The 14,936-nt window shown below is 33.2% G+C and overlaps 1 protein-coding gene across 1 annotated transcript; it reads right to left on the reverse strand.

Annotated features, from left to right (window-relative positions):
- Window positions 1-3,443: 3,443 nt before the first annotated feature.
- LOC129304816 (uncharacterized) lies at window positions 3,444-4,604 on the reverse strand. Its single transcript, XM_054944622.1, has one exon. It carries the CDS (start codon window positions 4,477-4,479, stop codon window positions 3,637-3,639), a length of 843 nt encoding a protein of 280 aa, XP_054800597.1. The 5' UTR covers window positions 4,480-4,604; the 3' UTR covers window positions 3,444-3,636.
- Window positions 4,605-14,936: the final 10,332 nt, after the last annotated feature.

The raw sequence follows: 14,936 nt of genomic DNA on the forward strand, positions 1-14,936 counted from the left end.
CAAGACTATAGTTCATACTTCATATCACATAGCATCTTAATTAAATTGTTCACTCAACAAGTATTCCTATAAACATATTATCATTTAGCAACAATCATATACTTACAGTCTCATAATAAATCCATATTATGCATTTACTAGCACAAATCCATATCACAATTTAAATATGGTTGTAAACATAATTATATGCAATTATAAGGTTTTTGATTACCTCCACTCTTGGGCTACCACTTTGAGAGTTAAAATTGGATTTCTCGAGAGAGCTACTCCAAACATATGCTCCATGCACAATCAATCTACAACCATATTCACAAAAAAATATTAATGACTGATTGTTATTAATGAACCCTTAATCACAATTAAGGCCCAATCCTTCACTAAGAGTAATTAATCATATCTAGTCCCAAAACTAACTTCTATTAGTTTATTTAACTCCCATTAAGCCTAAAAATCATTGTCATTAACTCTTATTAGCTTAAACTTAATTATCTAGCAATAGGTTTACTCTAAATCCCTCTTTAATGATATTTAATGCTGCCAACCATGAAAGCCTAGGTGTAAAGACAACAACTAAATCTTAAACAACCTGTTTAAGTCACTCTAAAAGCTATAGCTTGCCCACTAATTTGGACTACCACTTTGCCATGAATTTGAACCAAAAAAAGAAGCAAATGCAGTGAATAGCTCAAAATAGGCAGCTTAACTTAAACTCAAATTATGGGTTCAACTTACCCCAAAAGCCTTAACCTAAGCCCTTTTGGGGGCCCAATAGGCCTAGATAGTCGTCTTAACCCATTAATTAACTCTTGACTAACATTATTAATTAATTAATTAATTAAAATCCTAAAATTAAATTTGGGATGTTACAGGAGCTCATCACTCATCAAATGCTTGAACTGCCCATACTATAAATCTCTCACTTGACATTGTCGAGAACTAATTGACCATCTTCTTTTCATGTTTATTGACATTCAACAACGATAATGGTCAAGCAAAAGGTTCTAAATGGTGGAGAAGTGGACAGAGAGAGGAAGAGGAAGAGGAAGAAGAAGGGTTTGCTAGTGAGTCTAAAACTCTAAATGGATAAGTCATAGAAGGTGGGATTGGGAGAAATGTAGAAACTTCTTAAAATTTGCCACGTGTCAAACTTTTGTTAAATAAGAAAAACTTAACATTTAATGTTATTAAAAGTTAATAATTAGTTGAAATTGCTCCATTTTTTAAAGTTTTAAAGTAATATTGTTTTAAATAAAAGTTTAAAATATCACATACTCCTCACAAAAAAATTTCAAAACTTATTTTCCCTTTAAATCTTTAAATAAAAGGCAGGGTAGTTCAAAATATGGAAAGAAATGGATGAAACTTGCAGCCGGCACGAGCCCAAAAATATAACATGCAAACGATGCCGTTTTGTCCTTGAGAAATGGCTTTTCCCTCTCCCACCCGGGAGAAAATGATGCGTGTTTGGACCGCACACTGTCGAAACGGGCTTGTCTTTGCGCTTTCCGAGGTGAGTTCATCACCAAGATTATAATATATTTCTGCAAAGCCGAGAAATCAAGTTCGAATCTTGACCCTTTCATTTCATCCATGGCGTTCTCTCATCTCATCTTCAAGACGTCGATTTTGCTCCCCGTCACCTTCTTTATTCTCGCTTCTCTCTACCAACCCTCTCATGGATACTCCCGATATGGCCGTGGAATGCCGGAGGATAACTCTACGCGCCGCCTATTTGGGTCGAGGGCGGCCCAACCCCTCAACTGCGGTGAGCTGGTGGTGCAATCCCAATGCTCAAAGAACTCCAAGTGTAGTTGGTGTAGCAGCGAGGTCCTAGACGACATGTGCTTCAGCAGAAACGAGGCTTGGAGGTTGCCTCCGGAGGTTTTCTCTTGCGGTTGATCTGGTGAGGATCTGTTCACTTTGGATCTTTTAGGGCCAAGATCTGTGACGCCCCATTTCTGCAAGTGATTGTTGGAGTTCCTTTTGGTTTGACTTTCTGGTTTTGGGTTTCTCTGACTGGATATGATTTAGCGTTAGAGACAAGATCAGTGATGTACTTGATGTTGTTATGTACCGAATGAATCTTTGGATGCTATTCAATTTGAACCATGGCTTTTGTGATTAGAATCTCAATGGCGAATTGAGAATCGTTAGACTGGAGATTTTTCGTCTTAAGGTTCAGAGCTTGTGGATCCATTCCATTTGTGAAATGGAAGTTCAATTTAGATCCATTTTTGTGTAGCTGGAGTTCTGTAACATTGTGCTGGTGGAATTAAAAACTTCTTATAAGCTGCTGACATCCTTCATGTTTGGATTCGAAAGTGTCTGTATATTTTGAGGATGCTTAGATGTTTACTGCGTTGTCTTTGAGTCTATGAATGGTTTACTTGTCTGCGCTGCTCAGTGGTGGTTCTGAAAATAATGTGAAATAGCAACCCTCTTTCATCCATGAAATGTCTTCCCGGATAATGAGGGAGGACAAATTTGTGTTATCTTGCCGAGAATTGAGAGGAATCAGTTGCTAGGCTGCGTCAAGATGGCATGCAGAATTTTATAAAGATCTCGACCTCAGAAATTTAGATTTGTCTTGGAGAGAGTATTGTAAACTGGGTACTTGATGGTGCGAAAATGAGTAACGCACACATATAACATAGTGATGTTATAGTTTACCAAAATATACATAGAGTACATATAATAATGTTATGGTGAAAAACAGCCATTATAATTTACAAGGCTCCAAAATGAGTTAATTATGCCTATACGGCTCATTTTTCGAGCAACCGCTTAATGCAAATTTTTGGAAACAGCATTGCAATTTGAAATGTGATTATTGTTATGTTATGGGGTATTATAAATGACATAAGGAACCGCCTATCCAACGTGAAGGATGATCTTAGCAAAGAATGCTTGTAATGGGGGTTCTGATATCATTTTTCATGATAATTTTCTTATCTTTTGCTTAGTCTCTTCAAACTTCCAGTTTCGACTTGTCGCTTGAAATTCAAGAAAAAGAAAAAGAAAAACAATGACATTACGTACACTGCTTCTATGCGAAGATGCCCAAGTGAAAACAATGACATTACGAAACTTTCTATTTTCTAGCGATAATACCAAGCGGGCCTTAGGTCTAAAACAAGCATTTAAAACTCTTAGATTTAGGGTAAATCAAATATTCAAGTGGTAAATGTCATTGATGTCAACCCTAAGGTTATGGGTTCGAATCCACTAATACAAGGAGTAACATTTTATTCTTAAAAAAAAAAAAAACCCTTAGATTTGAATAGAGTCAGATATAATGAAACGGACATGAATGTCATTTGACATTTAGGAGCACAATGTCAAGATCTTTACCTTCACTATAGAATTAAAAAAAATGAATGAAAGAAGGAAAGAAGGGCCAAATTTCTCCTCTGCCGTACCCTTTTTTTGGGATGAAAATGTACTTCAACTAAATTAGCACCTAATATTGAATAAATGAATTTAGTAATACAACATCGATCCCTACTTGTTTCATTTCCACATTGAACATCTCACTGTTCAACTCTTCAACCTTGAGCAAAGAATAAAAGAATTCTCTCTTTTTTCTCGATACAGCATAAGCAAGAATTCTAAAAACACAAACAATTTGAAGTTCTTTCAGTACTCCAGAGCACATTCTTCCTCGGCAAGGTAGTATTTCACGGCAGTCCTCATATCATCAAAGTAATCAGATGCCCTGAAAAACCTCATCAGCTTTCGGAGCTCTTGGTCACGAAGATCGTCGATGAATGGCGGGATCGGAATCGCATTATCGGGTTGCTTCTCATAAGAATTCGGGTTGTCGTCAACAATAACCGCCCGTTTCAAATCCCTCCCCATCTCTGACAAGTCCTTCACGAACTTCCCTTCCACTTGCTTGCACGAGTCCCGATAAAGCCGATGGGAAATCAAGCCGTTCCGGTCAAGCCGGTCCAGCACCACGGATGCGTACTCTTTCAAGGCAGCGGTGAACACCACCACCTCGAACTTCGCGGCCAAATATTCCAAGAATTCATCGACTCCAGGACGCTTCAACACGTAGAAATTCATAGCCACACCGTCGATCCTCGGCTGCACGACGAAATCGAACCTCTCCGGCGGTGGGTCCGTCTTGGAGTGGACGAGGGTCTCATCGAGGTCAAGAAAGATGGTTCTCTTATCGGTGGAAATCAGGGGCGGAAGAGGGTTGTTGAAGACAAGGGTCCTGCGAATGTCGTTCAAGGATTCTTCGCAATGCTGTCCTTCAGAACGCATTTTCTTTAAAATTTTGTATCCCTTGTGACTATTGGGAGTGCCGATTCGCGCGAATCTAGAGAAAAACTTTGAGAGGCGACGATGGATGGAGGCTAGCACGGAGGAGGCGGTAACTACATGTTTGACTGGAGATTTTTGCCGGCGACTGCGGCCATTGCGGCAGTCCTTAATGGATTTCACCGGTGTTCTCTTCTTCCTTGACACCATCGCAGCAATCTTGGTCGTTAGTGAGTGAGAGAGAAAGAGACAGAGAGAGAAAGGCTTTCGCCGAAGAGCAGATTTGATGAATGGTGGTGGGGCAGAGGGAGGAAAGAATTTAAAATTTTGGTCTGGTGCAACGGTCAAGAGCAGGTGTGGACACCGAACCTAGATACGTGGCGTATTAGTTTTTAAATTGTGGGGTTATAGCGTCTGAATATAGTGGTTAAAGTGGTTTGATGTATTTGTTAATGGACATAATAAAAATAGGGGGGATCATGATGAATCTATGATGTATGATATTGTTGTTTTGAGACTGATCTTAGTTACAAGAGGAAAGTTGTTGGCTCCTTCCTCCACATAATTGAGAGATTTTGTTGATTTTGTTCGTTGTTTATCTTGTTCCATGGATGAGTTGTAGTACAAGTTCGTGAACTGATTAGTAGGTACAACACTGCTTTATATACGTTGTGGGGGCTAAATAAGAAAAGTTAATAAGGAGGCTCTTCATTACTTCAAGGTGGCTAAACAAGAAACGGTAACACACAGGCACTTTTTTTCTTTTTTTCTTTTTTTGGGTGAAAATAAAGAGGCACTTTAGTACTTTTCTTCTAATCTGTATTTCAAATTTTCAATTAGATGAGGATTCCTATGAACTTTTTCAAAAAAGAATAAGTTTATGTTCCCATAACAATTTATTTAAAAAAAATAAAATAAAATCTGGGCTAGCCTTGTGTATCAATAACAAAATAAACTTTGTCATGTTTCCATAACAATTTTTTTAAAAATTAAAATAAAATGTAAGCTAGCCTAGTGTATCAATCCAACCCAGCGTTACATTGGGGTCAGCCCAAAAAAAAGCCCAGCAACAGACTTTCAGTTTTAACTTCGCGCACAGGGAAGATGTTTAACTTCATTGTGGGCTACCAACAAAGGGTATGTTTGAATTAAAAAAATTTGCAAGACCACAATTACAGTTAAAATTAACTGATGTTAACAAATTAAAGTAAAAAAAAAATTTATTGACTTTAACATGATTTATATTTATATATCTTTTTTTAGAAGTCAATTAGATGAATTGAAATTTAATTTATTGATTTGATTTAAAAGCTAGTTGAAATTTATAATGACAAAAAAAAAACATGAATTTTCTTTTATATATTTTTGTGACTAATTTAATATTTTTTGAAAATAATATTAAACTTACAATTAAATTTTTTAAAAAGTAGATTATAAATATAAAATACATTGATAAATAAAAAAAAATTTTTAAAAGGCAAAATTAAATGATAAAATTCAAGATAGAGCAGTATCAACCATTCCATACATGTTTACAAAGACAAATGATTGTAGAATTATAAGCAACAGCAATTCAATTCCATCCATCTAAAATCATCCTTGCAAAGAAATGCAAAATCAAGGACTTACCATTATCATTAGACTCATTTTCTTCATTAAAACTTGCTCTGAGTATATTATTTGTTAAGCCATTTATTAAATAATGGAATGTAACAATACTGGGAAGACACCAATTCAACAGCATTATCTTGAGTATTGGACACCCAAGTTATGTAATGATATTATAAAAAAGTGAAATTTGAAATGGGTGTTCAACTCTTTATTGAAAAATGACGTGAATATGAGACTAGTGCCATTAGTTAGAACTTAAAGAAAGCTTTCTGTCAGCACCTAAATTACCTCAATCAAGTTTCAAATGGAGAATCAGGGCACATGTGTTCACTCCAGGTGTTGTCTTATGATAGCAAATTTGCTATCAGATTTTGTGTAATGCGCCACAACACATAGCACAGAGACAGATGAGCTGTGGCACATCTATAGCATGCCACGATACACCTTTGCTGTTTGTTGAAATAATGTTTTTCCAGTTTCGTTTGCAAATGCTATACTACAAATTGAATTCTCATGCTTCCATAAAGTTGTTTTACCCTAATGTTTGAAAGATATAAGTAAATTTGAGTGTTTTGAATTGTGAAAACTTAAGATCTCATTCTTAAGAATTTTATAAACCTGATAATTCTTGTGGGTTATTTCCATGATTACTTTGGATTTTGGATTAAGGGTGAATTATTAAGAGCAACCTTACATGCTCCTCCTCTCCTCTCTCTAATGCAAAGCTTTTCACATGATGTTGTGCTAGCTATTAGTGTGCTAGTCATTTTTTCACAGACAACTGACATACTGTCAATATGTGCATGTGGAGTGAAGGACTGGGATAGAGGTGGGGTTAGTGGTGAAGAGGGAAGAGGTAAGAAGGGGTCATCATAGATAAAGCAAAAGTCTTTAGAGTGGTAGAGGAAGGCGAAGGTTGTAACATCCTAAGTTTTAATTCCCTGATTAATTAAATTTAATTAGGATAATTAAGTAAGTTGAAGTAGTGTGTGGCCAGAAAGGTCTAATAATCATGATGGTATTTCAGCCTTAGTTGTGGGTCTGGTATCGAGGCAGGCCACTTAGGCATTAAAAGGAGAAGAAAAGGAAGAGTTAATGTTGCTGTGCCACACGCCGTGGCATGTAAATCATCCCTGCGGTGTACAGACATTCCTAAGCAAGGGGAGGACCTCTCTGTGCCATATGCCTGTAATTTATCAAACGTGAAATGAGACAGAAATAGAAAGAAGAGAAAAGAGAGAATGAAGAGGCACGCCAATGCTCTATTAGGATTTACTTGTGGATGACTTTAGAAGTATTTTGAAGGCTACAAATACCTAAGGTAAGTATCACACTCATTAATCTCCCCATTTCTTTCACATTTATGAGTTTATTGTTAGGATTTGATAGTGGAAGTAGAATTTCAGTCCTTATAAGTTATGGGTCTGAATTTGTTGACTCAAATGAAGTTAATCGGGATAAATTAGAATGTCTAAACCTAGGTATAATAAGTTTTGGTGTCTTGGATTGTTGAGTACCATTAATATCCAAAAATCTCATTTATTATGGGTAGTTGAAAGTTTATGATGCCATTAATGATGATTTAATGGCTTATTAATACTATTGGGGGCTAAAGGAAATTATAAAACCTAATAGATAGACTCCAATTCATGTAGAGTGAACATGGGGCAATTTAAAAGTAGAAATTAAGAGTTTACATGCTTGGATTGGTAATGTTGATGAAATTTAACTTGGTTGATTGTAATTTTGGCTCTTGATCACCTATTGCATTGAAAATTCAAGTTTGAAAGCTAGTTGATTAAGGGGGTAATCCTTTGATCTCTCAAAGGTTTGAGGTAACTGGAGAAAACTCTACTTTGAGTAGTTATATGTTAATTTATTGTTAATTAGTCATTAAATGTGAATTATGAATGTTACATGCATGTGATTGATTTTTAAAGTAAAAACTATATATTAGTTTCAATGAGTGCATGGAAAAGCTATTTTTGGCTTAAAAATGTAAAATGCAAAGTCAATAGGATTTTAACTATGAATATGCTTAGGTTTTTAGCAAATGAATGTGATGACGTGTAGAGGTATTTGTGTGTTAATGAAAAATAAATTTTGAGAAAATGATGATAATACACACTTGGGTAGTGTATGATCATGAGCCCAATGTAATTGTTGTAAAAATGAGTATGTGAAAGTGAAAAAAAAAGTGAAAATAAGTGAGTATTTTTTATGGCATGATTAGTGGCAGGAGTTCGCCTAAGGATTGGGAGTAGAGAAAATCCATATGGCAATTAGGCTGCCTTTCGGTACACAGGGGTATAGCCTTGTCACACAGTTTGTCGAGGGACTGTCCCATAGTTTGTCGAGGGACTAGAACCTAACTATCTCTCCATCGGTTCAATGAGGAGAATAACATAGGGTATGAGACACCCTAAGGATTCGAGAATAGGGTTAACCGTGGTCTGAGAGTGAGTCCTGTGATCTTTGGCTAGTCACACCTCATTATTGGTGAGCTTGGATAGTCCAGTCATATAGATGGAGCCCTAATTAATGTTATAGCCCATAGTTTCGGTCTGAGGAAATAAAGAGGATATAAAGTTGGTTGATCATTATCTAAGTAAATATATGACATGTCACAAGTGATAAGTGGTGGCAAGTCGAACGAGTATGAGTCATGTCACATATCTGAAAATATGGTGATAATGCACCTAGTTATGAGAGTTAAAGAAGTTATTCAATGATAAATGACAAGATATGATATATGCTAGCATGTCTTATATATTTTATTTCTTCGTGCATGTATTTGGTTTATAATTAATATATAACTGCATAGGGTAGGTTTAACTTTGGTTACTGAATGGCTAGACTTACCCCTCTTAATTAATACTTTTCAGGCTCTAGCTCTTGTGCAAAGAGGGAGAAGGCTCAAGAGGCTAGGAATTAACATATTCATACTATATGCCTCTGGCTTAGATTTATTTTGTGTAATAGTATATGTTTTCCAATTCTAGGATGCATGCCACCACACTTGCACTATTTTATTGTTGGAAATGTTAGATTTATATTTTGGGTCCTTAGTCTTTGTGTATGTTGAGATATATATATATATATATATATGTTTATAGGGCCAAAATACTAGTGCAAGTGTAGAAATAATGATTTGAACATGTTTTGAATGATCTGGGCAAGATGCAATGACAAATTACCTCCCCTTTTTTGGTAAAATGGGGTTGAGGAGTAAATTTTTATTATACTAATGTTTCGGTACTTGTGACGTGTTATGCTGGTAGTCCTAAAGCCATTGGACATGGTCTAGATGTTAGGAAATTCTTTTGACACTTGTTGAGGGTTTTAGATACCATCTTGTGTAAAAGTGTCGAAAAATAGTTAAAATGTGTTTGGGTGTCCAACTTTTTAGTGTGACTTATTTTTGAAAGTGAAACCCATGCTATTAGCTAGTTCATATAAAGAGCTTTCTGTAAATACCTAGATTGCTTCATTTGGATATCAGACGGAGAATGGGGACGAGTCGAAAGTTCCTCAATTTTGTTGTCAAATGACAGCAAAATCAGTAGAAGTTTTATGCAACACGCTGCAGTGCATGGCGCCTGAGCAGCGGGGCGTGGCATAGAGAGCAACATGTCACAACACAGAGTGTATGAGCCGCAGCGCATTGCCCTGTATCACAGCACATGTTTTATTTTTCAACCATTTTCAACTTTTTTCACTCCTCTAAGGTATCTCATGCTTCCGTAACTTATTTTTACTCTGATATGAATGATTTTGATCAATTTTAACTCATTTTTATTTAGAAAACTTGGGATTCCTTATTTTTAAATTAAACCTTGGGAATCATCCTTTCGAGTTAAGTCTCGAATTACTTGGAGATATATTGGTTAATTATGTTTAGTGGAGTGAGAATCTTTTAGAGGTAATGAAGAGAACCTAAAAAATTGAATCTCTTCCTAACATGAAAAACAAAGGAGAACAGAGATAATGCTTGCTATTTAAATAAGGGAGCTCAATCGTCAAACTTGTCTTTGGTGATCGATGCATGCATGAAAGGTGCTTCACATAGTCAACCCTTGCCTTCTCTTTTTCAACTAAAGTCGATAATTTGGGCCAAGCTCAACAAGCTAACTCGAATCTACCTGAAAAAGTTAGGACCAAGCTCAAAAAATATTATTTTTTAAATGTTCGAACATATTCGAGTCGCCCGAATAGGCTTGAGAAAATTCAAGCCAAGCCCTATCAGGTTCAGGCTAGGTCGGAATACCCAAATTAAAAAAATAAATTTTTAAAAAATATATAAAATATAATAAATATTAATTAATTTTTTAAGTTTTATATCATTTTATACCAAAATACTATATATTTGAGTGTATTAGTATTTTTATTTTTTTAAAAAAATTAAAATTAGTTATATTTTATATTTTTATTATTTTTAATCAATAAAATATCTCAAAATAATATTTAAAATATATTTTATTGTTGGTTTTTACATTTTAAAATCCAATTTTTTTTAAAAAAAAGTTTTGAGTCCCATACATCATTTTCATATAAAACAATTAATTTTATATTTTTTATAAAATAAGATAATTAATTTTAAAGTAAAAATAAAATTAAAAAATTTTAAAAATAAAATTTTGGCATGTATAAATTTCTGACTCAACTACTAGATAAACATAATAAATAAAATATTCTTGAATAATTACTTAGTTATTATCCATGCTAGACTTAGTTAAAAATTAAAAATAAATTAAAGTAAAAATCTCTTGTATGTAAGGTTAAACAATATAAAAAGTTAAAAAAATGATTCCAAAAAAATAATATTTTACTTATAATTAAATAATTTTGCTTTATATAATATAATGATGGCTATTTTTCTTATATTCATAAAAAGTACAATTTATCCAAAAGTTATTAAAAACTTTGAACTAATTGGGATAATAATTTTAAGTCAGTAGTCTAACTGTGATTGAATTGAGATCAACTTGATCATAATTAAAATAATATTATTTAATTAAAATATATAAAACATTTATATATGATTATGATAAGAGCAATATTTAAATAATTGAGACATTAATTTATAAGTAAATGAAACATTTATGAATAATTTACACATAATACAACAAAACAGTAACAGAGCTATTTAAGTAAATTATTTTTTATTTTATTCTTTTAAAGTTAAAATAATATTTTATACTTAATAGAATTATTTTAAAACTGAAATTGATAAAAAAATAAAGAAAAAATATTTTTAAAAAGTTTCGGGTATTCGGGCTGGTCCGACTAAGCCCAAAGCCCGAAGATGTTAGGATTGAGCTTGGTTATATGAACTTTTTAGAAAGGGTAGGATACTCCAAACCCGATTCGCATTGAACCTGGCCGAATTGAACCCGACCCGAATAAGCTCACCTTGCCCAAATTACTAGCTCCACTTTCAATTTCATGCTTCTCTTGATTAAACCTGGGTAACATAGATATCACAGCCAAGCCAAGGCTGCAGTTCAAGTCCACTTTGGAGGGCTAGATATAATAGTTGGCTTTTGACATGTTGCAGTATTGATCGATTCTTGCAATATCAATAGAGTTGATGATGACATTGCAAATTTCTCAATAACAAAAAGAAGAAGAAGAAAGCCAAAAACATGGATGAATTGAACGAGAGGACGGCACCCACTATTTAAACAACACTAAAGCAAGCTACACTTGATGAATAATGAGAAGGAGAGACACGCCATCATGTATAATCCTTCATCGTGCTCTCTAAAACTAGGGAGGGTGAATTAATTAATCTTCCAATATCACAATGCTATCGTAACATAATGAGATATGCTGCGATATGTACCACCCTCTTGAAGATATGTTTTGTGTCATTGTATGGCTTGTTCCTTTTTATGTGTTCCAATTTGTCTTCTTTCTTCTGTAGGCTGACGAGGACATGAGAGGGAGGGAGAGAACGTAGAGGAGCGAGTGAAAAAATTGTGGGTTATACTGTTAAATATTTTATAATAAAAAATATAATAGGCCCACCACATATAATAGAAAATGAGATCCTTTCAGACAGATATTTGTGATATTTGACATCAAGGTGTTCGATGCCCCGATTTAACTACTTAAAGGAAAAATAGTATGTAAAATACTTTAAAGCATTGGATGCTCCTTCAAAAAAACTTCAAGAATAAAAATAACACATTTATCCTAAAATTTTTTTAATGAGTTTTTGATACCTCAACTAAGGTTTGGGTTAGGTATTTATCTAAGCATGTATAAATATTAGTTTAATTGATAAAGGTTTAACCTATAACCTACAAGATCACGAAATTAAATGTCACTATCAACGAAAAGATTTTATTAGTGGGTAATTTATAAATATTTTTAATAATACTTTTTAAGTTTAAAGACATGCTTCGGTATTGATGGATTTTTAAAATTCAATTCACCTAAATTATTTTTAAGGAAAAAAACTTTATTGTGGGTTAGTTATATCATAAATTCATAATCATTAGGAAACTAAATACGCTATGTTATTTTTAATGGCTATTTGGTTAAGTCAAATTTAAATATTATCGAGCTAAATTAAGTTATTTCTATTACATGATTTTTCTCAAAACCTATGCATGTGGCTGTGCCACTGCCAGCCCATTCGCGCTCTGCATTTTATAATCGAATGTGATCTAAACGATCTGGAAGGATACGTAGCATGGGAATAATCAAAGGATATGTAGTATGGGGTAATCGTTGGCTTCCATATTGTTCGTCTCTTCATGGCAGCAACTTTCACGTGACGAGGAGCCTTGGCAGGGGCGATCCCACATATAACCTATGAGGGGCCCACCTCCATACCCCACAACCATACACACATATATAAGCGTACATAAATAAATGCATATATCTTATTTTGTTAATACATTGAATTCATGCTCTTTCATTTATAATATACTTCTCCCATTAAAAAATATTAGCATTTTTTTAAGAGTTAAATATTTAAAATTATAAAATATTTTTAATCTTTTAAGATATAAGTATTATTATTTTTTAAAAGCATCCATGTTAAATAAATTACTTTATATTTATTTTAGAGTGTTTATAGGAGTAAATATAAAAGACTATGGTTATTTTAAAAATAAGTAACTACTTTATTGGAATCGGTATTTAGTTAAATGCCTTACGTTCTTTGATGAAGGAAGTAGAAGATATTTTAAAAGTTTTATGTAGTCTAAAATATAGGATATTAGGTAATTTTAATATTTTTTTTGACTATACCCTTGCTTTGTTTATTTTTTTAAAAAAATAATATATTAAAATTCCAATTGTTATTATTAAAGTATTTATATAAGACATTTAATAAGGATACAATCAAAAGGACAAGAAAAATATAATCATCAGTCCTTATAATTTCATCACATTTTGTTTTTAATTTTTAAAAAATAACATATTAAAATTTCAATTGTTATTATTAAGGCATTTATATGAGATATTTAATAAGGATACAATCAAAAGGACAAAGAAAACATAATCATTAATCCTTATAGCTTCATTAGGTTTTATTTTTTAATTCCTGTAGTTTTTTTTTAGTGTTTTAGTCGCTATATTTTTAGTAAGATTGAGTTATATTTGTTCCTTGTTATGAAATTAACAACTAGAAAATAAAGATATTGAGAAAAGAAATAGAGATAAGAGAAAGAGAGAATTTCTTATGGATTATTGTCTACTTCAATACAACTTACATGCCCTATTTATAGGCATAATCTTACACATCAAAAGTTATATAAATGATAAAAACAAATAAAGGGTAATCAACTTTCATGCTGGTGGGAGCTTTATGGGAGAAGATGATGAAGATGGACATCCACTATCCTTGTAATATTCATAACACTCCTCCTTGGATGTCCATTATATAAGAATATGCCTCATTAAAAACTTCAACTAGGAAAAACCTTGTAGGAAAAAACCTAGCAGAAGAAAAGAGTACATCATTCATTGATACGCTATTCAATGCTACCTCATTAAAAACCTTGTCAGAAAAACCCAATGAGAAAAACCTTAAACAAGGGAAAAAGAGTACAGCACGTATTAACTCCCCCTCTTGACAGCATCAATTGATATATCTGAGTTTGTGAAGTCCAATATCATGAACAATTTTTTCAAATATTTTAGCAGGAAGTGACTTGGTAAATATATCAATTAGATTTTTTTTAGAATGAATTTGCTGGATATTAATTTTACCATTCTTTTAAAGATCGTGAGTGAAAAAAAAATTTAGTGAAATATGTTTCGTTCTATCTCCTTTAATATATCCTTCTTTCAATTGGGCAATATAAGCAATATTATTTTCATATATGATCATTAGGATCATTTTATTAGAAGACAAACCATAAGTAGCTTGTATGCGATGGATTAATGATTTTAACCACACACATTCTCGACTTGCTTCATGTACAACTAGAATTTTTGCATGATTAGATGATGTGGCTGATATTGTCTGTTTCATAGATCGCCATGAAATGGCTGTACCACCACATATGAACAAATATCCTGTCTGTGATCTACTAACATGAGGATCAGACAAAAATCCAGCATCTGCATAACCAATAAGGTCAGCTTTAGGTACTTTAGAATAAAATAATCCCATATCTATAGTATCACTAAGATAACAAAAAATGTGCTTAACACCATTCCAATACCTTTGTGTTGGTGAAGAACTGTATCTTGCTAGTAAGTTAACAGCAAATGAGATATCAGGTCGCGTGTGACTAGCAAGATACATTAGTGCTCCAATTGCACTAAGATATGGTACTTCTGGACCAAGCAGTTTTTCATCACCTTTTCGAGGTCTAAAAGGATCTTTATCTACCTTCAATGATTTTACAACCATTAGGGTACATAACAGATGTGATCTATCCATATAAAATCATTTTAAAACCTTTCTTGTATAAGTTTCTTGATATAAAAAAATTTCATTATTCATATATTTCATTTGCAATCCAAGGCAAAATTTTGTTCTTCCTAAATCTTTCATTTCAAATTCTTTCTTTAAGCAATTTATAGCTTTTAAA

This window comes from Prosopis cineraria, unplaced genomic scaffold, assembly GCF_029017545.1.
Source record: "Prosopis cineraria cultivar Desert tree isolate PC_DT_omini unplaced genomic scaffold, ASM2901754v1 PC3, whole genome shotgun sequence".
Lineage (NCBI taxonomy): Eukaryota > Viridiplantae > Streptophyta > Magnoliopsida > Fabales > Fabaceae > Prosopis > Prosopis cineraria.